At 48.8% G+C, this 24,349-nt stretch overlaps 1 protein-coding gene across 4 annotated transcripts in view; it reads left to right on the top strand.

Annotated features, from left to right (window-relative positions):
• LOC138517003 (gastrula zinc finger protein XlCGF57.1-like) overlaps window positions 1–24,349 on the top strand; it is a 132,759-nt gene that overhangs the window by 57,944 nt on the left and 50,466 nt on the right. For 2 of the 4 annotated variants that reach the window (XM_069632505.1, XM_069632504.1), the window contains exons 2-3: window positions 6,081–6,201; window positions 6,563–6,646. In XM_069632505.1, coding sequence (XP_069488606.1) covers window positions 6,189–6,201; window positions 6,563–6,646 — 97 coding nt within the window. In that variant the 5' untranslated portion in view covers window positions 6,081–6,188. Of the gene's footprint in view, window positions 1–6,080; window positions 6,202–6,536; window positions 6,647–24,349 lie in introns of those variants that run through there. The other 2 variants (XM_069632507.1, XM_069632506.1) reach the window with 2 other exon arrangements.

The raw sequence follows: 24,349 nt of genomic DNA, 5'->3' as shown, positions 1-24,349 counted from the left end.
CAGCAATCCTGCTCTCATATAATTTCCTTTTCAGAATGTAAAATTTCAGGTTTTTCGAGGCTCGACTTCAAATTGCAAACCAGCACCTAGCATCAGACCACTCTGGAAATCCAGCAGTCTCCAGATTCTAAGTTCTTAGGATCAGCAAATGGCTCGTAAAAACGAGCAGTCCTGTTCAATGTAAGAACCGAAACGGGTATTGTACGCCGCCTCCTAACAGCCGTTGTGATCAAGGAATATGACTTTCAATGATCCCTTTGTTGCACGGGTTTATGCAGTCTTTAGACACAATGACACTGGCAATTAGATGCCTAAAAATGCTTGTCATCAGTCCAATGTACAGAAGGAGTCCAAAGAGCACTTAAAAAGGGCCCGAACTCATGCCAAGCGTTATGCGGATTCCAAAAGACCAGGTCCCTCCTATGCAGTAGGAGATAAGGTCTGGCTGTCCTCGAAACTACTGCCCCGACATCTACGACCGAATAAGCTGGCTCCCCGGTACTATGGGCCCTTTTCCATAAAAGAAATCATTAACCCAGTGGCCTACCAACTCAAACTACCAGACTCCTGGAAGAAAATATACCCCGTTTTTCATACGTCTCTAATGAAACCATACATCCAGACCTCCCGGACTACCCTGCGGCCCAATCCTGTACTTGTCAATGACCAACTGGATATGAAGTTTCCAGAATATGTGACTCCAGGTTCAAACGTGGTCAGCTTCGGTACCTGGTTGAATGGAAAGGATACCCTCCCAGTGAACGCACTTGGGAACCAATCTCATACCTAAACACCCCCAGATTACTCAAAAGGTCCCATCTCATTCACCCGGGCAAACCCGGTGGGACAGGTTTTCGGAGGAGGCATGCTGTCATGAACTGTCGGACGCACCCCTTTTGGACTTCCTGGTCCCTGACACATCAGGGCTTGTACTCTGCTGTACTTCCATCATGGCCTTTAAACACAGAACACTGTACCAGCTTTTATGTCAGACGTAGCACGTTCTATAAAAAGGCCATGCCCCTGCGGCCCCGTGTGTCTCGACGCTATTGATTGATGTGGCTAGACGTGTGCTCCGTAGTTCGCCTTCGCTGAACTCTGTTGCTTCCTGGTTCCCGGACCCTCGCTTCCTCCTCCTATCTTCCCTTCCTCCTTATCCTGTATCCCGGAATCTGTGTACTCGCCTACGAGTACTCCTCCTTCGTTCCTGGACTTCCTGGAGTTTCCTGTCGGCCCTGGACGAAGAACGCTGGAACCCGAAGACGCGCATACGGGGTTGTACAAAGCACGAACCGTACGCAAGAAGACCCCTTCCAAGAAATCCAGCAAGCATCAAACACAGGTGAGAAAGGGGGAAACCTGCGATACTTGTAGCCTTGCACTCTGCCTATTTCCTGCAATGTGGTAATCTTACACACTCCAGTTAATACAAAATGTCCCACAAAAATGCCGCAATAAATAAAGGTTCATGCCGCAAAATTTGCCATTTCATGCCGCAAAATCCTGGAAGATCTGAGTCTGATGGAGTACGGGGTGAAGCTCCAACACAGGCCAGGCACGAATAACCTGGCAGACTATTTGTCCCACCACCCTGGACCCGGCCGGATACAGGAAAGACCAGAGGAAGAGGACTGTGCAGAGGTTGTCCGTCAGGTAGTGGAGGCTGCCATGCCCATAGCCCTGACCATACCGGAGCTAGCGGACATGTCCAGAGCAGACAGTGTTTCAGCTCATTAGGACCGCGATGGACAGCGGAGACTGGAAGGGGGTATTGGCTAACACCCGGAGGAGTGCCCAACAGGACCTGCAACCGCTGTCGTGAGTCCGAAATGATCTATCCATCTCGGAAGAAGAGTTAATACTGAGAGGGTGCCAGATTGTCGTACCACGGGTACTGGTGAAGAAGGTGTTAGAACTGGCCCCCAGGGGACACCAAGGCACGGCCAAAACTAAGGCACGCTTACGTGCTACGGTGTGGTTCGCGGACCTGGATCATCGGGTGGGCGAGTACATACATCAGTGCATTTGGTGCCAGGCAGCAAGGGAACCCAACATCCAATCCATGGAAAGTGACCAACTGTGGGGCACGGTGCTCGCCGGCTTCGGGTCCAGAGGGAGAGGCGCCTACTTTTTGAAGGTGATAGATCAATGGTCCCAGTACCCTGAAATAGAGTAGTGAAATTGACCGCCAGTGACCACACCATACAGGCCCTGGAAAGAATCTTCGCTACTCACGGATTTCCGTTTGAATTATGTTCTGACAATGGACCCCCTTTTCAAGGCCAACAATTTGCCAAATACATGGAGGAGTGTGGAATAAGGCACCGGAAGGTGACTCCCCTCTGGCCAAGGGCCAATGGTGAGGCAGAAAGGTTTATGTGCATTTTGAACAAGGTGTTCTGGATATCTCAGAAAGGGGGGGGTACTACGGAGAAACCTCTTTCAGTTCCTCCAGGAGTACCGTGCAACTCCACATCAATCCACAGGAGTAGCACCTGCAGACGCCCTTTTCAAACGGTGCCCCATGGGCCTCATACCCAAGGTGGATGGAAGAGAGCCGGGGAACATCGATCTCCAAAAAGTACGAGAGGAACGACGAGCACGCAATGAGCAGGAGAACGCCTGGAGAAACCTCCAACAACCCAACATTTTAGTGGGGGACACAGTGCTATTGCACAACCGCCATCCAGAGGGAAAGCTATCCCTAATGTATGAGCCAAAGCCCATGGATGTAACGCACGTCAATGGATCAATGGTAGCTGCCGCCAATGAGAGGGGGACTGTGACACAGAATGCGTTCTACTTCAAGAAAATAGAGACCCTCTCCTCTGAGGAGAGCCCAACGAATAATAGAACGATGACCATGTGCCAGTCTGGCAGCAAGGGATGGCGAGGGTGGAGGGGACTCGCCATAAATGGACTCTCCCTGCCCCTCCCAGAGTGGCAGCGGAGGTACCCTGTGATGCTGGGAATGTATCAGAGGGATAGGGCCTCCGTATCCTTGTCCTTTACTGTTTTTTATCGTGTGTTCTTTCGTGTTTTCCACGCAGGAGTGCATGTGGGACTCCTGGCGGTGCAGCTCTCTTTTGGTTTGGTGAATGGACCCATGGGATACCTTTATGGCACCCATGGGTAGGGGTATAACCCTGTGCCCCTAGTGTATGTTTTTGGGCACCTGTGTGTGACCCACATAGCAGGGTACGGGTTGGTGGCTGCTCCTTGCTGAAATGACTGGTGCCCTGAGCGTCCTCCATATTGGGAGGCCCAGGCCCCGTCATTGGAATCAGTAGATTCCTGATGGAAACAAAATGGCCCCCATGGCCTCTTGCCTTCCATCACCCGTTACCTTGACCTTCCCAAAGTCCCGGGAAGCCCTGTCTCTGTCCCTTACCCCTGACTGGCTGTTGGGTGGAAGTTCCATGTATGGTAGTGTGGGGGAAGTGCCGACCTGACTGGCTGGAGCCTTCTCAACGACCGTATGTTGTGGGTACGCCTGTGGGTGGGACCTGGGTGAATGGAGTATGTGACGAATACGCATTCTATGTTATGGGTGTCTAGTTTCTGGTGTTTGACACAATGACAGAGACAGCCCTGCCCGAAACCGGTATGAATGCAGTATGGAGTGTTGAATGGCTCGGTACTTGTCCCAATACACATAACTTGTTGTGAGTGTCTGGAGAGAAGTGAATGGCCTGAATGCACTGTGTGCCTGATTGGCTGCCTGCCTGCATGAATGCCCTTAGTCGTGATTGGATGCTTGAGTGTGACCCAGCGGAATTAATGGGAGATCAACAGTATATCTAGGGACCTCGCACTGTTAGGAATCGTGTTCAGAAGCTGAAGTTCACTACGACGAGTAACTGGAGTAACTGAAGCTTGACCTTGAAGCCCTACTGGACGAGAAGAATTGCTGTTGCTCTCCTTCACAATCTGAAAGCTGCTGTGCCTCCAAGGACTGACCCAGAGAGGACCTGGTAAGGCGCCCTCTTCCCAAGCTACGAGGGGCCATCGTGCATCAGCTGATCTTTGCCAAAGCTCCCTGGTAGACAGACCTTCGACAGGCTGCCGACCCGATACGGGGTCTGCTGTGGAACTCCAAGGAGAAGCGCCCGGACTGTTGTCCGCCACTGTCGTCGACTGCCATCGCTGACCGGAGCCGGTGTGCTCCCGTTTTGCCTAAGAACTTTCGAATCCAAGGATGCGCTCGTCTGCATCGCCGCCGCTGTATCCTGCTGGAGAAGGCCTGACCGTTGACGCGCCGAGGAGCATCCACTGGTGGGTTTCCCGCCACCCAAAAACCACAGACGCTGACGACTCGACGCCCTTGCTGGGCCACAGTTCTTCACTCTTTGCGGTCCAGATCTATTGACACCGAGGTGCCCCGCACGCCTCTTCCTTGCAGGATGTTTACGCTTCCCCGTCAACGAGCACCGCTAGGAACGAAGCTGCCACGTCACCGTCGTAGCTCACCCTGTTCTCCATCGGACGTTCGGCGACCTGTGAAAGGGAGGGTACTCCAGAAGGACCGTCGATTTCCCAACTAGGAACGCTACAACGCTAAGGTACTTTGGGGTTGCAGAACTATTGGAAAGTCTAGTGGGAACAATATATGGACTGGCAGAGATACAAGTGGCAACTCGGGACAGGAAAATATGCAAATGGTCATTACACGGGGTCATTCTAGTGCAAGAAAAAGGAGGAATTGGGCATGCAGGACAGGAAGATGGGGCAGTGGGCACCCATGATGAGGAGCGGTCAATGTGCACATGTTTTGATTTTCAGACATGCGTAATGACCACAGAATTACTCGCCCTATTACACTGACAAAACCTTTTTGGACTCAGTAAGGCAATAATACACAAAACGACCATTAGTTAGGAAATTCTCTTTACAGGCCTTTAGTCACACTCCATAAACATACATATAACTGCAGAATAAATGTAAATGATTACATCCGAATACATGAAACGGGACGAATACAACCGGTATACATCACCGTTATGGCAGTTGTAGGACAAAGCTTCATCTCAGCCACGACAACACTACCCAGTCCCAAGGCAGGTAGGCAGAGAGATAATGGGGTCTGGAACAGAACGCCCTCCCTCTCAGTGACCCTTTAGCACCCGAGTTCCAATTTTCTGTCACCTCATAGGGACCTTGTCATCTTTAGGGGGACAAATTACTGCCCCTCATAGCTTGCAGAATGCCCCTGGCCGAAAGGACAGACCGCAAGCATGGGAGGCAAGAGTGGAGAAATCCAGACAGTGGAAAAACCCAGCTTGTCTTCGACGCTCTCGTTCCTAGCACACCTTATCAGTGCACCTGCACATCCTTGACTCCCCTCTCGGCTCTTCCTTGACCGAACAATATGCCAACTATCCTACACAGTGAACTCCTCTACTTCACGCTAAAATATTGCCACCTCTGCAGAAATCATGTCTGCCTCCTGAGCTTGCAGCAACGTAGATTTTGATTGCGGTTTGGGAGTGAATGTCCAAAACGGCCGTGCACAGGCGCCATGTTATTTATCTCAATTTTGCACACGTACTACAGCACCATGGACAGGAAAAGACTCCGGCAGAAAGAGCTGCATCATCACCACTGGCATTAAGAGTGAGAAGTCAACATAATAGGAACTTAAATACCGAAGGAAGGAAGTGCACCAAGCTTATTATATGATAGTTTATTTATAACGTGCTTAATACCCAAATGTTTCTAAGTGCAGACCAGGGGATCGATCCTGCGTTGCTCCGTGTCGTCTTGCTTCCAAGTCGAGCATGTTGCTCCTGGGCTATCCTCCCGAGGAGCTTCTGTTTTCCGTGTCCATGGTGAAGTGTCTGCATTTGATGTGTACTGGGTCAATCTTTTCTGCTGCTTAGGTTATTGCAGTGAATACTCATGTACGCAGCAGAATAAAGCTAATTTACCAGTTTAGCCTTTTATAATCTCGTGCCTGCTTGATTAAAGGCTTCAGCCGCTACTCGTTTGAGACTGCTGCATGTATTATGGTAGGAAAGGACTTGTGGATAATCTGGAGAATTGATCCAGCTGGGACTAATTGGGAACCGTACTGATTGCAGGTGTTGGAGGTATCGCAAGAACAAGTAGTCTATGTGTATGTGGGTGAAGACTTGGAAGAATGGCAGAAGGTGTTCCATCAGAACCAGGCTGAAGAGAGCAATTCACCGATGATGATTTTTGGTAAATAGTACATTTAACATTTTGCTTCTTATTGTTGCTGTATTTATTTTCATACATCTCTCAGTTGATGGTGTTTCTTGTCTGTGTGGGCCATTGATTGGGCGGGTGATCTAGTGCGACGGTATGCTTGCTCTCACTCTATAATTAGACATTTTCACAACACTTGGCACAGCACACATCAATTCAAGGGGCATGAGGCATTTAAAAAGACTATAGCCCTGCACTTTCAAACAAACGCCCAGTTTTTATGGATATGGTTCTAAATCAGAAGTAAACATTTTTGAAAGCTTGTCCTGCTGTAGCTACAGCCTCACCTTGGTTTTCCTCTGTACCAGCTAGGTCACACCTTGTCTATTCTTAGTTGTACAGGACACCCCGGGTGCTACCGTGGAAGAAACCGAAACGGAAACAGAAACTGCACCGCAGAGCGAGCTCCAGGATGTGAGTAAGTAAAACCTTTATTTGTTCACTCTTTACAGGCATTGTTTTCTTCCTTCAGAATAGATTCATGTATGTGCAAACAGGTTTTTCTTTGCTTCTGTTCAATTTATGTAAGACCTGCTCCCTATGGCAGTAGTATTGAAGTCTCCCATTTGCAAACGGTATTGCAGTCAGGCCTCCATCTGGTCCTCAAGGTCGCTGTAAGGGGGCATGAGGACCAAACTCTGCCAGATGCCATCGTCCCATAGCCCAGGGGTGTAGTAGGGTAAACAGTAGTTTCCAGACCAACACAAGATGTTCTTTTTCTGTTGACATTTGCGCCTCATTCTCTTAACCACAATCCTATTTTGTGGCTGTGGGTTTTCCTCTTCCTAATGCAAGTGATATGCATTTTCCATATCACTTACTGGGACAAACACTGGTCTGTCCCTAAGGGTCTGAATGTAAGGAGACCCTCTGCCTTCTCCCCCACCCATTTGTACATTTTCTTTAAGTGTAGCGATATTACAGTGCTTGAGCAGAATTTCTATTTTTGGAGAAAATGGGGCTACTCTCCCCACCCCTCTTTATTTTGTTAGATCACCGACTTTTTAGCAGTGTGATGGATTTCTCCTAAAGGGTTGGCCCTGTCATTACACTCCTTTTTTACCTTTCTCAAAGTGCTCTTTGTGATCTACAGTGTGTAGTCGGAGGGCTTTACGGAAAGCCCAGTAAGATTAGACTCTTGGTGTAGGGGGAAGCACATTCCATTGCCTGGCGGCAATGACTGGAAAGCTAGATCCTCCAGCTCTGTTGTGTCTAAATTTGGGTTGGACCAATCTGTGTGTATGTGGGTTCTGATGGGTCTAGTCATTAGATTCTTTGTGAAATTTTCTTTTTTTGGGTAAGGTAAGGGGGCTGGTATTGCCGATGAATCTGTGTGTGATGGTGAGTGTCTTGAATAGCATTCAATCTCTGATGGGCAGCCAGTGTACTGCTCTTAGGGTTGCAGATGTGTGTTCTGATCTGGGGGTGTTTAGTGCAGCGCTAGGGCATTATCTTGTATAGTCTGTAGCTTTTGTATGTTGTGAGCAGAGGTGACGATGAAGAGTATGTTGCAGTAGTCCAGCCTCGCGCCGACCACAGCATGCACGATCATTAGACAGCTGTCTGTTGTGATGTGGGGACTGGCAGCATTGAGGAGTTTGGTAGAGTACATGGCTGAGCAGGCTATAGCATTAACTTGGCGGGTTGAGGAGAGGGTGGAGTAGAGATACACTCCTAGAGTTTTCACTGTTGGTGAGGCAGAGATGTTGGTGCCATCCATGTTAAAGGAAGGTTATTCTGGGCTAAGACTTTTTCTCAAGGGTGGGGGGGTGGGGCACGATGAGAAGTTTTGTTTCTCATTGTTGAGGCAGAGGCCGTGGGTTGCCGCTCATGCTTGGATGGTGGCGTATGTGGAGCTTAGCATGGCGGTGATGTTATTGTAAGAGGTACAGAGAGGGAGAAGAATTTAGGTGTCATCGGCATAGTTGGTGTATAGTATACCTTGTGAGTCTAGGAGGTCGAAAAGAGGCTCTGTGAATATGCTGTAAAGGGTTGGCGAGACACATGATCCTTGGGGGCACTCCACAGCTGATAGGTGAGGGTTCAGAGGGAGAAAACCTTCATAGCTCTGCCATCTACGAAGGGGGCGATCCAAGAAGCTCCAGAGGTGAGGTGATGGCATAGAATACTATGGCCAACCAGGTCACAGTCCGCAGATAGGTCAAGTAGTAACATTAGGGCGCATTTTCCCTTATCCTGGATTTTGTCCATTTGGTGCTTACGATCTAGGAGCACTGACTCTGTGCCATGGCCTTGGCGGAATCCGGATTGGCGTGCTCCAAGGATGTGGTTAGATTGAAGAGAATATTGGATTTGGACATAAGCGGCTACGTCAGGGATTATTAGTAGGAAGGGGACTGTAGTGATGGGCCTGTAGTTATAGGGTAAAGTAGGATCTTGTGCAGGTTTTTTGAGGAGGGGTAGGACCCATGCTTTGAGGCTGGGCGGTCCAATGCCTGTTGAGAAGGAGGAATTGATGAAAGCTTCTGCACTGTCTTTGACGTGGGGGGTTGGCCTGATGTACCCTTTACATTTTGAAGGTTTTAGGATGTACAGTGTGTCCTGGGTGGTGATGATGCTGAACTAGAGGAGCTCTTGGGATGTTTGTTATAGGTGGGGGAGATGTTTTGGAATTCTGGTGCGAGGGAGGGGAGGCTATTTTGTTTGGCGAGTATTGTAGTCTGCAGCATATGGATGTTAGAGAGTAGAGCATTCTGTATGCTTGCACACCAGGCTGTGTCATTGTGTGCCTACTGTGATTATTATGATGATCATCATCCCGGAGGCAATTAGTCATTGGCTCTTGGTCCCAGACCCTTCTCAGTTCCTCTTGTTCCTCAGGAGTTGCAGCTGGTTCACTATCCTGCCAGGCATTCCACCCCCCCCCCCTCTTTGATTCGTGTCTCAGACCCCCTTTTGTATTGGCACCCTACTCTTCTTTGGGTCCCAGGCACCTTTGGCATATGCTTCTCCCTTGACTTCCAAGCCCTTTTGGCAAAGGTTTCTCATTTGGTGGCCCTACAACCGTCCCGGTCTCCCCACCCTCTTCTGGTTGCTTACCGGTGTCTCACGGTTGCGGACGGGCTTCGATTTTCCTCTCTCCTGATTATTTGCAGGGATCGCAGCAGTTCTACAGCCGCTCCCTGTGGCTTCAGGGCCTCCTCTGATCGTTCAAAGGACGGAAGCGGTTCTGCAGCAGTTCCCAGAGGCCTCCTACGATTGTTCCAGGGACTGCTGCGGCAGCTCCCTGCTGCTAGTTTGCACGCACCAGGCGGTTCTTTCGCTCCAGTCTTCTCGTTTGGCTGGGTACTCTGCCTCTCGCTCTAGCCTTTCCACAACTGACCTTCTGGCGCTGTGACGTATCTTTCTCTTCCTCTACTGTTCCTTCCTTTATACAGGAATCAAATCTTGTGGTTTCTCCTCCGATTTGGAATTCCCTTATTTGTTTTAGTGGTAGCTTGGCCAATATAAATCCTCTACTAGACTGTTCAATAATACGAATGTCGAGGCATTCCAGTGAATCAGTTGGTTTGTTAGGGAGAATTCTCATACATGTGCCAATTACTCCCACCTTAGAGCCCTCCAGCTCTTTTGCTAAACTTTGGGGCTTTGACCTTTTTAATTCTGTGCGTTTTACTCTTACTCTTGTGTTTTCTTTGGTTATGGAGTTTTAGACCACTCCATAGGCATAATCTTTTCATGTGTCACACAGCACCCTCAGTGCAGTGACACAGGGAAACCTTTTCAGGCTTTCCCAAGGTTTAAATACCTTCTCTGGGATAAACTACTGTTTCCCAGAGAATGTGAAGTTAAGTTGACTTTACTAGTCTTTTTTTTTTTTGTTTTTGAATTTTTATTAATTTTTCTTTTCCAACAAGTGCCAAACAATACATGTCAATTTCACTTTTCCATATATCCTGGAATGCTTATAATCACCTTGAAACGAACATGAAGTGAAAAAAGACAGCAAAAAGGAAGATGACAAATGCGTAAATAATCAATTGACACTTGTACCCTAACCCCCTCGCCCTCTCCTAAAACCACTCAAATGAAGATATGACTAAACCTAGTCGGACAAAGTGTAAGGTGCTTCTTTCAGCACCTTTCAGGTTGGATGTTTGTATAAGGCTTGGATCACAGTTTTGAACAGATCCTACTATCTAGTGTGAGTCAGCGGGCCAATGGGGTGATTTTCTATGTATTTCTCATTGTTCACAATGGTGCGTTTCTATAGCTTGGTCTTACGGTATCCCAGTATGTTGAATAAAATTCTAGGAAGGGCAGCCATATCATGTTTATATTCTTTTAGCCACCCATTGTTTTTCGGGGTTTTCCCAGAGATGATCTGATAGGACTCGGAGCTGAGATGCTTTGTAATACTCATCTAAGTCTGGGTACCCCATGCCGCCTGACTTTGTGTTGAATCATTGTGGAATATGGGATTCTGGGTTTCTTGTCGGCTCATAGGTATTTTAGGAGCATACGTTTGACCTCGGTCATAAACGACTACCGGACGATTATAGGGAGGGATTGAAACAGAAATCGAAATCGAGGTAGGACATTCATTTTTATGGAGGTGAAGCGGGCAGCCCAGGTCAGTAGTAACTTCGTCCATCTATGTACGTCCGCTTTAATGGCCTTCCACAGAGGGACGTAGTTGGCTTCAAATAGGCCTGTCATGGGGACTGTTATGTTGACAGCCGAATATCTCACGGAGTGGGGTTGCACCAGGAATCCCCAGTCTGTCTTTAATTGATCCAGCGAGTCAGTGTCAGACTTTAGAGGGACAGTTTTCTGTAGATTGGCTCGGAAGCCCGATAGGGCCCCGTATCAAAGTAGTTATTGGAAAAGGGCAGGTACAGACTCTGTTGGTTGGTTGAGGTATAATAAAATGTCGTCTGCAAACCTAGCTAGTTTGTATTCCTTACCCCAAGTTTGTATTCCTTACCCCTTTACTAGTCTTTTTTAAATTCCTAGACCCAGCACACCCTATCTTACAATAGAGTGCTGGAGGGGTTACCTAGTATCCCCTGTGTCTAGATACCCATGTAGCAGTCAAATGCTGTGTATTCTCTTAGTACTAATTGTACTTTTCCACCAGCCTCTTCCCCCTCCCTAGAGTGATGCCTGGCGCCTGTGCTACTTGTGGAGAATTTGGTCTGATTTTTGGATGGTACACATCTTCGTATAGATGGGTGTTAAACCATCACCAGAGGACTGTGGAAAGATCCTCCCAATCGAAGCGACAGTCTAGGCATCGTGGCAGTTTGGTTAAATCTGGAGGGTCACGGAAGGGGTTCAGGTGCCAGCCGAGATTCAAGTCTGCATTTATTTGTGATGTTTATGTTAAGGACATTTTTATAGTGCACGGTCACCCGAGGGTATCATGGTGCTAGAGAGGGAGGACGGCGAGCCAAGAGCCAGTCGGCAGCAGTCATCTAGAATAGGTATGTTTTACAGCCTTTCTAAAAGCCAAATTATTAGACTCGTATTTTTATTGCCAGCAGGAGCTTGTTCCATAATTGTGCTGCGGCTATAGAGAAGGCTCGCCCACCAATTCGTGCACGGGGGAAGGAGGGCACACAAAGCAGGCCTGCCAAGGTGGAGCGCAATCAGCGCTTGGGGAGATAACGGATGAACTTGGTGCAGAGATATTCCGCTCCCTGGTCATGCAGTGTCCGATGGATGATGCAGAGCGCCTTAAATCCAATACGCTGAGCGACCAGGGGCCATTGCAGTACCCGTAAAACAGGGGCAATGTGGGCCCCATAAGGTGACCCTGTAGCGACACATGCCGCAAGATTTTGCGAATGTTGGAGTTGTTGGACTACCACCTTAGGCTGTGACAAATGGAAGGAATTGCAGTAGTCCAAACGGCTCCGCACCATGGCTGCAAGCACTAGTGGACAGAGAGAGGCTGGCATCCTAGGGAGCACCTTTTTCAATAGTTTAAGCTGGAAATGGCCAGTTTGACATACTGCCGATACTTGGGCATGCAAAGGGATGCTGACAGAACCACTCCCAAGTTTTTCACCTTAACAGCGAGAACAGGGCGGGGGGGGGGGTCGAATCAAGAAAAGGAGTGCCAGAAAAATATCCAAAGTGAGGGATCAGGGGGGAACCTACCACCAGCAGCTCTGACTTGATTGGAACCCAAAATTCTTATCCGTGAACAAAACTGAATCTTAATTTGGTTTTCTTGATTCAAGCATTTATTTTTTAACCAATAAAGGAAAAAATTGAACTTACAATTGAATGCATCATGATCTTTTAATGGTATAAGCGCAATTTAGGGCTTGTTAATTGTTTTCAAGTTACTCAAAGTCCTGACCAGTCTCAAGACAGCCCCAATTAGCAGCTAACCAGAAGTCTACACATATACAAACTGGACAGCGGCAGTGCTGTTTAAGACTGTTTTTTTTTTTTCCCTTCTTTTTTTTCTTTTTATACTAATAGCACTTCAACTTTAGCCAATTGTGGTTCATCCACTCCCCCCACGGCCGTCGGGCACTGATGAAGGCACAACAGCCTGATCAAGATCTAGACGGATCAGGATCTGAGTGTCGTCGGCATAAGAGTAGCATCTTGCCCCGAAGGAGCGGATGCGACGCACCAATGACCATATGTAAATATTTAAGAGCATGTGAAAGAGAAGGTTGCAGGAACCGGACGAAAAGGGAAGAGAATTCTGTCGGCCAGGAACAAAGAGAACCAGGCCACCACTTGACTAGATATGCCGATTGGGGCCAGCCGGGACATCAGAGTAGGGTGGTCCACAGTATCAAATGCCGCTGACGGATATAGTAGAATTTCACTCGCCCCCCCTTTGCGTCCACCAGTCTGGCCATGTCGTCCTGGACAGAGACTAGGACATTTTCTGTACCCCTGCCAGGCCTAAAGCCTGATTGGGCAGGATCAAGAAGTTCAGAAGACTCAAAGGAAGAGAGAAGAGGTGACACCAAAGACTCCAAAAGCTTCATAAGAAAGGCAGAAGAGAAATAGGGCGGAAATTAGATAGACAAGAGGGGTCCAGCAAAGACTTTTTCAAGAGAGGGAACACTGTAGCGACCTTGAGTTCTGACGGGATACATCCTGACTAGCAGGAGTTGTTGATAGCCACCCGTGATCTCCCTCAGGAGATCAGGGGAGATCTCCTGCATGACTACCAGCGAGGCAACGTCAGAGGGCGCACAAGACTTATCTTTTGAATGGCACTGGATACATGTCCTCGGGAGGTGGAGTGGTGTTGGGGAGGGAAAAAGACCAATCCTACAGTGCAGCTAACCCACTAGGTTCTATAGACTTATTCTCAGGAGTAGAGGTGTTTAATGCAGTAGAGATGTTAGCTCGGATATTCTAATGGATTGGTTCCTCCGATGTATTCCACATCTATGACCGGTAATCTCCACAGCTGTGCTTCTTTGGAACATTTTCAGCTCCTGTGTCGATAACGTCGGTACGCTGTCCTCGAGGGCCTCTGTCGAGCCGACGTCACCAGATGTTATAAGTAGGACTCGCGACGCCCGCAGCCTCGGTTCCGTTTTTTTCGCTAACATGTTCGCTTCGGAGATCTCAGCGCACCTCGGTTCTTCGAACTTTTGTTTGTGGAAGATATCATGTCTTCGTATTCTTCCACCCCGCGGTCGGGAATCAAGAAGTGTCGGGACTGCGGTTGCAAGATGTCACTTATGATCCGCACAACACCTGCCTCTGGTGCCTCGGTGAGGACCACGCCACGGATGATTGTGACGATTGTCAGTCGTTAACATCGAAGGCCTTGCGGGAGCGGAAGAAGAAGCTTTATGTCATCGCCGAGGCCGACGAAGGACACGCTCTGGGCTCCGCCCTCGAGGCCTGTGGCGAAGCCATCAGCGCCACACTCGGCGTAGACGCAGATTCTGTCGACGCCCTCAACTCCTTTTGTGGAGGCTTTACTGGAGGTACCCCGTGCATCGATGGAAACTCTGAGGAAGGCCCTGAAGAAGTCAGTGAGGCCTGTCTTCGAGCCCTTTCCTGTGCCCTCTACCAGGGATTTGTTCCAGCCTCTGGATTATATTTCTGAGGTGGAGGAAGGGTCAGAGGAAGGTTTGGTTCCTGATGAGGTTCCTGACGACTTATCTGGTCATGGCCAGATGGAAGACCTGCGTCAGTCGTTGCACGACACCAGTGGTCTGGACACCTCTCCGGAGGTCGAGTTTGGTAGGCCTGAGCCTAGCACGCACACCGAGTCCTCGTGCCGGCAGCTGATGTCGAGGGTGAAGGAGTACTTGGGGTGGTCTGCGCCGCCAGTGGATTTTCTGCAGGATGACCGGACAGAGATCTTGGACCAAGGTCCACCAACTGACCCGGTACTGCCATTCCATATGGCCTTGCAAAAGAAGGGTCGCGGCGGCTTGGACTGCTCCGGAGAGTCTCCCGGCAGTGGGTAAGCCGTTGCCGAAAAAGTACCGCCCGGCCAGTGGCGACCCCGGCTACTTGTCCATGCACCCCACTCCGGAGAGTTTGGTGGTGCAGGCAGCTACGGCCCCAGCAAAACGGGTGTCGTACCCTACCATCCCTCCTGATGGGGACGACAAATGTTTTGCCGTTTGGGCGAAGAAAGTCTTTTTTTCAGGGGGTATGGCTTTGAAAGCAGCCAACTCCGTTTGTGCTTTAGCACGTTTCACTCACACTCTGTGGAATTGTTTAATTGGCGGCTGAACATATTCCCGAAGGGGAGGACCGGGATGGCTTTGTTGCCCTTGTACAGGATGGCAAGGATGCCATGTGTGAATCCGTTCAGTCGGGTCTGGACGTGGCAGACTGTCTCAGCCGGTCCATGGCGGCGAGCACAGTGATGCGCAGAGTTGCGTGGTTGCGGAAGTCGGGGGTTTGCTCCTGATGTGCAAGCCCGGCTTCTCAACATGCCCTTTGATGGTGACCATCTTTTTGGCAGCAAGGCTGACGAGAGCCTTGAGAGGTTGCAGACCTCCAAAGCTGCAGCAAAGTCGTTGAGCAGTTCGCCAACCTCCGCCTTTTCATCCTAGGGGACAGCAATGGAGGGGAGGTTCCTTTCGATACTACTCTACCTTTGGTAGATCGAGGGGAGCTGCAAGTCAAAGGGGCCAACGTAGGAGTACCAGAGGTGGAAAACAAGGTACTCGAGGTGCAGAGTGTTAGGGAGAATTCTCTGTTAAGGCTAATTTCCCAAACCTAGTGAGTCCCCCAGTAGCTTTGCTGGATTTTTGGGATCTAATTTTTTCTCCTGCGAAGAGTGAGACTTTTTCTCCCACTCTTAGGCATGATTTGAGAATGTCCTTTGACTATGTAATGTGTTTTATGGGCTATGGGGTATTTTACTCCATAGGGCTTCATGTGTTTTTGGTATGTGTTACACAGCACCCTCAGTGCAGTAACACGGGGGTGTCATAGTGACCCCCAAACATAGACTCCATACCCTGGGACTGACTGTCTCCCAGGGCATGTAAGGTCATCATTGGCTTTACTAGTCTTAAATTGTGAACAGAACCAGTACAAACCATCATATTGTGGAAGTACTGGTAGGGGTAATTCGATTGCCCCTGGGTCTGTTTTACAAGGGGGCACTGTCCAGTCCCCCCTTATCGAGTTTCTGGCTGGTGGCAGTGGATACCATGCGAAATATTCCACCGGAATATTTTCTATGGGATTTTCCCATTCATTTTAAACGCACCACTTTTTGGTGCAATGTTAAAGATACTGCCGGGTTATTTATTTAATATTTATTCCCCGGTTGGGTCTTTTTGCCAGGACTCTGTTTTAAAATGGCGTTTGTGTTCGCCTCTGAAACTCTAACCCAATTGAGCCCTTTGTTCCACTTTTTGGCGGGCTTCTCCACAGAAGCCCTCCAAACGGTGCCACTCTGTCTGGGGTCAAAAGGATGTGTGGGAGGGGGATTAGGCACCCTGGACTGAGTTGCCTTGGCAACTCAAGTCTCACTCTTGTGTGATTGGCCCAGTGGTGAGCCGCACGGCTCACCACTTAGCATGTTTGAGTGACAGCTAGGCTGATGAATGGGGGTTTTGCTGCATAAAAGCAAGGCTTTGGGGACTGGAACTTCAGAAGTCGCCACAGGACCTAAAGAATCCGAAGAGGGGAGACGCTGAGCCATCTACAACGACGACACCACCGGTGGAGCCCTGCTGTACGAAACTCGCCACTTTCCCGACGACAGAGATCATCTTCTTCCAGGAGAGTCTTCTTCCATTTGAGATGGTGGGACCAACCAGTCCGCCTTTTTCGCCTTCCTGGATCGTCTCGTGGTCGAATCGCCTGTGCCAAGCACCCCGGCGGCCGGATAGCCACGCTTCACCACTACCGCGAATAAAAGGGTAGTACCTTTTTAACCGGGAAACTCCGTGGCTGGTTTCTTCCTTGGCAGTGCAACAACCTCCAGCTTTCCTCCACGTCGAGATCTTCTCTTCCCCCGGACGAAGCCCCGACTTGCACCCGCTGCCAGGAACAACTGCCCCTGCTGGAGCTTTCTCACCATTTCAGGTAGTGGGTCCCGCCTGGTCTCCCTTGCAACAGACTGTCCAAGGTGTCCCGTATTTCCTTGGCTCTCTATCCTGGGGTGACCTCGGACCTGTTAACATTACCTTTCTAACTTGATCCAACCTCTTTTGACTTTTCTGCAAAGACTTTGAGTGCATTTCCACTGTGTGATCTGGGGCACATCCCGCCTTGCTCTCCAAGAGTGGGCCTGGCCTATGAACTTTTTGCTCTACAGTAGACCCTGCCTTTCTTGACTTCCTGTGGTTTCTTGAAAGTGTTGGTACCGTGTGTTATTCCTATTCTGCCTTTTCTCTCCCTTTTTAAACACATTATTGGAGTGCCATCTACTGTTACGCGCTAACCTCTGTTTTGCTAAATTAGTGGTGTCTTAACCTAGACTTGTCGAATAATTAACTAGGGAGGTGTATATAATTCTAGTGACTGTGTTTGAACTTGCTTGACATATTAGTGCCAGTGTATTTTTACAAGTGTGTTTTTAAATAAATAATTATATACTTTTATACCAAAGCTCTGGTCAGTGTATGCTTATGCTACTGTATTTTTAGCCCTATTGTGTATACTCTATATACTGCCTAACTCTTCTCGAGAGAAGTCTGACTGCTCAGCCACAGCTACCAGGTGAATCTGGGTGGTGCAGGCTGCTACCAATTGGGTTTACTTCTAACTCCTGTAGACTTAAACTTTTTGCAGTGGCCCCCAAGGGGACTGCACAGGTTTCTGCCTAACACCGAGGCTGCGCGGGCAGTTGCTTCTTTGCTCTCAGGCACTGCCACAGCCGCTTCAGCTCAGTCATGAGGCCATGTCCCATGGTTCGCTGGTTGGGGGAGGGCTGGTGCAATATCTTGTAGAATGGCGTGCCATTACTTCAGATGTGTGGGTTCTGGAGATCATAACCCACGGCTGTCTTCCTTTCCGGCATCTGCCTCACAACAATCCACCAGGGAATCTCTCTTTGAAAAGTCCGGATCCGCTCCTTGCTCAGGAAATCAAATCCCTGCTGGAGAAAGGCGTCATAGAACTGGTGCCTGTAGCGGAGAGGAACAAGGGATGTTTTCCCCATATTTTTTGATCCCGAAAAAAGACTGGGGATTGAGACCCTATATGGACTTGCATGGTTTGAACAAGCTCCTCAGGAAGGACAAGTTCAAGATGGTAACTCTCTCAAGTCCTCCAGGCCCTTCAACTTCAGGACTGGTTGGTGTCTCTCGACCTCAAGGATGCTTATTTTCATGTGCCGATTCATCCCAAGCTCAAGAAGTACCTAAGGTTCGCGTTTGGCGACTCGCACTTTTAGTTTTGGGTACTGCCGTTCGGATTGATCTCCGCCCCAAGGGTTTTCATCCAGTTCATTGTGGTGGTAGCAGTCTACCCCTACCTGGACGATTGGTTGATCAGGGGGCGCTCTCCCGAGCAAGTTCTGGATCATCTGTCAGTCACCTGCCACTCCCTTCACAGGCTGGGCTTCTCCTTCAACTTAAAGTAGTCTCATTTGACACCTACCCAGCGGCTCCAGTACATCGGAGCAGTGCTCGACCCATTACTGGGGCAGCGTTTCCCTCCCCCAGGTGAGGGCTCATCACATTCTGCAGATGGTGCACAAGTTTCAACATGCCCAGTGTCTCCCAGCGTTCGAGTTCTTGAGGTTGCTAGGCCTGATTGCATCCTGCATTCTTCTGGTGCCAGAGGCCAGGCTGTGGATGAAATCTCTGCAGTGGGCTCTCAAGATGCAGTGGTCACAGTCCTCTGGCAGGATGTCGGATCCCGTTCAGGTGCCGCCCTCAGTCGCCCAGGATCTCCTGTGGTGCCGTCGAAGGCAATCTGATGAAGGGGGCTCCATTTTGGCTACACTGGCCGGAGGTGACCATCTTGATGGACGCATCCCTCACGGGATGGGGAGCTCATGCCAACGAGTTGACAGTCAGCGGTCGTTCGTCTCCGTCAGAGTCCAGACTCCATATCAATCTGTTGGAGCTGAGGCCCATCAGGCTAGCCGTGAAGGCTTTTCTGCCGTCTGTGCGGGGGAAGAATGCCCTCATTCTGACGGACAACACAGTGGCCATGCACTACCTCACAAAAAGAGGGGGGGGCAGGGTCACTTCCGCTGTGCAGAGGGGCGGTGCAGCTGTGGTTCTGGGCCATCCAGCAGGAAATTTCGATCTCTGCAGTTCATCTGGCCGGAGATGAAAACGAGGCGGCGGAAGCTCTGAGCAGGCAGAGCACGGTCTCTCACGAGTGGGAGCTGGTTCAGGAGATTCTCCTGGAGATCTACGCCGTTTGGGGACCCCACAAGTGGATCTCTTCACCACCAGTGTCAACCGGAAGTGCGAAATATTCTGCTCGTGGGAATTTCCTCAGAGGAGCCTTAGGGGACGTGTTCGTAGTGGAGTTTCCTCCAGTCCCCGTCATTCCGCAAGTGCTGCGGAGATTACGGAGGTTCGGTTCCCGAATGATCCTCATTGCTCCGGCATGGGCCCGGAGAATGTGGTACCCGGAGCTTCTCGACTTGTCCATCTGCCCTGCACGCCGTCATCCCTATCGAGGCAATCTACTCTCACGAGGGGAGGGGGGGGGGTCAGGTTCTCCATCCAGAGGTCAAGTCTCTTAACATTCATGCTTGGCTTCTGCTTCTGAAAGGTTGAGGTATAAGGATTGGGACCTCCTTGAAGACGTGATGGAGGTGTTGCTTTCGGCCAGAAGGCCTGCAACAAAGTTCCTGTACTGTTGCCGTTGGAGAAAGTTCTGCGACTGGTACAGGGTTCAGAATGTAGATCCTTTTTCATCTGACATTCCTGTGGTTCTGTCTTTTTTTTGCTTTCGTTAGCCCACAAGGGCCTGCAAGTGGGTACCATTAAAGGTTACCTGGTGGCGCTGTCCATATTTATGCGCTCGTCTGAGGAGTGTTTTTATTTTAAGATTCCTTTAATTTCTCAGTTTTTGAAAGGGCTCACTAATGTGTTCCCACCGTCACCTTTCCAGGTGCCCGGTTGGGATTTGAACCTGGTTCTAAAATTCCTAATGGGTGCTCACATTCTTGTCCCTTGAGACTGTTGACATTTAAAACTGTATTTTTAGTTGCGGTTACTTCCGCTCGTAGAATGAGTGAGTTGCAGGCACTATATGCTATGCCACCCTTCACAGTGTTTCATAAGGACAGGGTTGTCCATAGGGTTCGTCCTCGTTTTCTTCCGAAAGTTGTGTCGGAATTTCATTTAAGCCAGAAGGTCACTCTTCCGGCGTTCTATCCTCCACATCCTGGTAAGGAAGAGGAGAGGCTCCATAGGTTGGATCCTAGGAGAGCTTTAAGTTTCTACATCTCACGCATGTCCCGGGTCAGAGTGGACGATCAGCTCTTTGTAGGATACGCTGGGAAGCGTTTGGGACAAGCTGTTACTAAGCAGACTTTGTCTAGATGGATTATCTTGGCATTTTCTGAATGTTGCCGCTTGGCAGTTAAGGACCCTCCGGTAGGCCTACGGGCCCATTCTCCTAGGGGTGTGGCTGCCGCTACTGCTCTGCAGAGGGGTGTTCCCATTCGCAACATTTGTGAAGCAGTCACATGGGCCTCTGTCCATACTTTTGTTAAACACTACTCCCTGGGTCCTATCCATGGGCAGGATTTGGCCTTTGGCAAGGCAGTCCTTTATTCTGTATTTTAATTGGGCATTCTAAAATGCTAAATTATTTTCCCACCTCCTTACGTTGGTACTGCTTTGAGAGTCATAGATGTGGAATACGTCGGAGGAACCAATCCCTTTGAAGAACAAGTTACTTTTTTACCTGGTAACGTTCTTTCGATGGGATGTTCCGACGACGTATTCCACATCGTACCCACCCAGCCTGCCCTGCTACATAATTTCTTATGCGATTGCAGCTTACGTTTCCGCAAGGCTTTCTGTAGTCGTACTGGCAGAAGATTGGTGCCACACGTTCTGGGGGAAAAGAACTACAACTGAGGCTACGGGCGTTGTGCGTCCTACTTATAACTTCCGGTCACGTCGGCTTGACAGAGGCCATCGAGGACAGCGTATCGACGTCCTCGTCGCAGGACGCAGATGCCGAGAATTTTCTGAAGCAGCACAGCTGTGGTGATTACCTGTCAGATGTGGAATACGTCGTCGGAACATTCCATCGAAAGAACATTACCAGGTAAGAAAGTAACTTGTTCGTAATGAAAAACTGCGACAGTGAGTCAGAGTTCCTGGGTAGGCGTGACATTAGGGACACATTTGGCTGAAGAGGAAAGAGATTTAACCACATAAAAGAGGGTTTTTGGATGACACAGAGGACTCAATTTTGTGGGACAGATGCAATTTCTTTTTTTTTTTTGCTGCTATAATGGCTGACGAATAGGCTGCTGAGCAAGCCTTGTACTGGGTTCTAAGAATGGGGTTATAGGCAATACGCCATTTCCGTTCCGCCTGTCTTGAGTCCAAGTTGGGTGGCTTTCAGCAGTTCAGAAAACCATGGCTCAGATGGAAGCCTACGTGGTTGAATGAGCCGTAATGGAGCTACTTCATCCGCTGCATCATGCATGGCATGGGAAAGCAGCGAGAGAGCGGTGGCAGTGGCCACCTTACACTTCGCTTTGACTGACAATACAAATCGCTGTAAGTCGGCCGTGCACCATAAGCGCTGCCAGACTCTACGCGGGGGGCGGAGTCTTCGGCTGTACCTGTACTAGTTCAAGCATGCAGGCCACCAGATAGTGATCTGTCCATAGCACAGTCTCAACAGAGACAGTCACAACTAGTTCTAAGTCAAGCTTGTTGCCCAGTTTATGGGTGGACCTTACTACATATTGTAGAAGATCGAGATTAAAAAAAAAAGGCAGGAACCTTGGACAATTGAATTTTAAATTGAAATCGCCAAGCACAACTAAGTGCGTATATTGTATTTTGAAGATCGGCCACGAAATCCATAAAAGGTTCAAGAAACCAACATGAGAGCATGGGGGACGGTAGATCTGATCATGGCAGGTAAAAACAGGAGAAATCACACATCTAAGTAGTAAGGCTTCCATAACCAAAGAGTGAGGGCAGCAGAGCTGAGTAACTGTAAATTCCAGTTCGACGATCGCTGCTATCCCACATCCGTGCTGAGTTTGAGGGTCGATGATCTTGTAATCAGGGATGCCCTGAACAAGAGCCGGAGCCGAGCTCTCCTGAAGCCATGTCTCTGTAAGGCATAGCAAGGCAGGACGGCGGTCCGATAGGAGGAAATTAATTTCATCCGCATCCACAGGCAGTGACCGGGTATTAAGCAGCAACAGTGGCAGAGCTGTTACATTTTGCACCCCTCGAGGCGACTAGAAATGCCATGCCAGAGGGAGCTAACAACAAAAGATGCCTGCTAGAGTAATGCAATAACCTGCCCTCCACGTTCTTAGCAGGGACAGGCACAGACGGGCGTGCCTTAAGCACACCTTTGGTGCGCGGGCGACCGATTCGGCACATATAATGCCGATGCAGGGAGAAAACTAGGTGAAGAACCCCCCCACCCCCGAAGGAAGACAAAGAGAACTAACCGCAGCGTCCTGAACACTAGAACGAATTTGTGCAACGAATGTATCAAGATGTTTGTGCTTAACAGTAAAAAATAATAAAAACAATAGTAATGCAGCATGCAAATTAAAATCCGGCATGTAGAAACAGCGCAGATGGGCTTCATATGGCAGTCCTGGAACAGGAACAGCCTCAACGCTCAATTGCGCGGGTGACCGAATCGGCACATGCAATGCTGATGCAGGACGTAAATGAGGCGAACACCGCCCCCTCAAGGAGACAAAAAGAGGACTAACCGCAACCGTACAAAAAAAAAAATTGCTTCCCTTAAACCGCCTAGGTGCCAAGGCGATAGCTGCCCGGCGCAAATAATCATAGATTCTGCTAGAGACCTAGCTCCCTTCATATCCAAACTAATCAACGCGTCATTGACCTCCGGTACAGTAGCTAGTAACACAAAGAAATCATGGGTTCTACCCCCTCCTTTAAAAACAATCCTTGGACCCCACTGTTCCCACAAACTATAGGCCAATTACCACAGTCCCATTCTTACTGAAGATACTGGACAGGGGAGCTTACCTACAGATCCAGGAATATCTAGAGCTTAACCACCTCTTAGGGACTTGCCAGCCCAGATTTAGACCTCCACATGGGACCGAAACGACGTTGATCGTTCTAAAAGCACAGATTGAACTTGAGGACAATAGGACAATTGCCCCGTTACTACTTTTGGACCTATCAGTGGCGTTCGATCTGGTTGGCCATAAAATACTATGTAATCACCTTGTGTCAGAAGCCCATTTCTCTCAGAGCGCCATTACCTGGATACAATCTCTTCTAAATAATAGGACAATGAGAACCTTCTCTCCTTCAGCAGCAGCTGACCCTATTCCTATTACATGTAGAGACCCCCAAGGCTCTTTTGTAAGACGCTTAAGAAATACAAATACAATGTACAACATTTTCACAAAGCCTTTATTCGATGAACTGGACCATCTTTGTGTCACCTACACTAACTATGCAGATGACGCCCAGATCCTCCTTCCTCTAACGGGTATTTATAACAATGATATATTACTAGTGAACAAAATGTATCTAATCATTCAGGCATGGATGGCCGCTAACAGCCTCTGCCTGAATGACGATAAAACAGAGCTGCTGATCGTAGGATCTACAATTTACCTGAACAAACCGAATACAGACTACGCCTCCTTCAACATCGATGAGAATAAGATCCCAGTGGCCAAAGAGGTAAAAACTCTAGGTTTTTATCTCAACGCTACACTGAATTTACACAAAGAAGTGACCGCCACGGCCTTGGCTACTGCCTATACAGGGAATCTGATTAGGGCATGCAAACCTTTGCTTTCAAAGGAGAGTTGCATCACCCTTGCCAGAGCATTAATACTGTCTAAGTTGGATTATTGCAACAGACTTTACCTGGGAGCAAGAATATGTTCTCAATAAATTACAAATCCTGCAAAATAACGCTCTTGGGTCTGCTTTGAGCATCTCAAGGAGAGCTCACATATCTGAAACAAGAAGACAGCATAAATGGCTCTCTATCAAGGACAAGATCCAACTCAAAATGCCTCGCACATAAATCCTTGAACCATGCGGCCCCGCTGTACTTAACAGAAAAGTTCAACATCAGATCATCAACTCTAGTGACTAGGCCATCTAACACCCTTGGCTTGATGGTCCCTAGATACAAACTACAAAAGTCAGGAGGGATTAGCTTCCCAGTCATGGCTTCACAACTATGGAATTCGCTCTTTCCCTGAAAACGACCTCGTCATTCTCAAACTTTAGGAGTAACTCTATCAAATGGCTAACTGAGAAGCACTAACTTCATAAATACAAATACTATACTATCATCTAGTTCTTCTGGATATGATTTTTGCCATGTACAGCCAATTTTGAACCTATCACTGTACATTGTTGTAATTAATCATTGTTATTACTGTCTGATTGTATACCTTGTAATCTTATACTTGTTACTGTTCAAATGCGCCCAGATACCTCTGGGTTAAGGTGCGCTATAGAAATAAATAAAACAAACAAAACAGCCCTCTCCTAATTCTGCT

Source organism: Ambystoma mexicanum, chromosome 6q (genome assembly GCF_040938575.1).
Source record: "Ambystoma mexicanum isolate Mex_15411 chromosome 6q, UKY_AmexF1_1, whole genome shotgun sequence".
Lineage (NCBI taxonomy): Eukaryota > Metazoa > Chordata > Amphibia > Caudata > Ambystomatidae > Ambystoma > Ambystoma mexicanum.
This window is presented reverse-complemented; position numbering and strand designations above follow the sequence as displayed.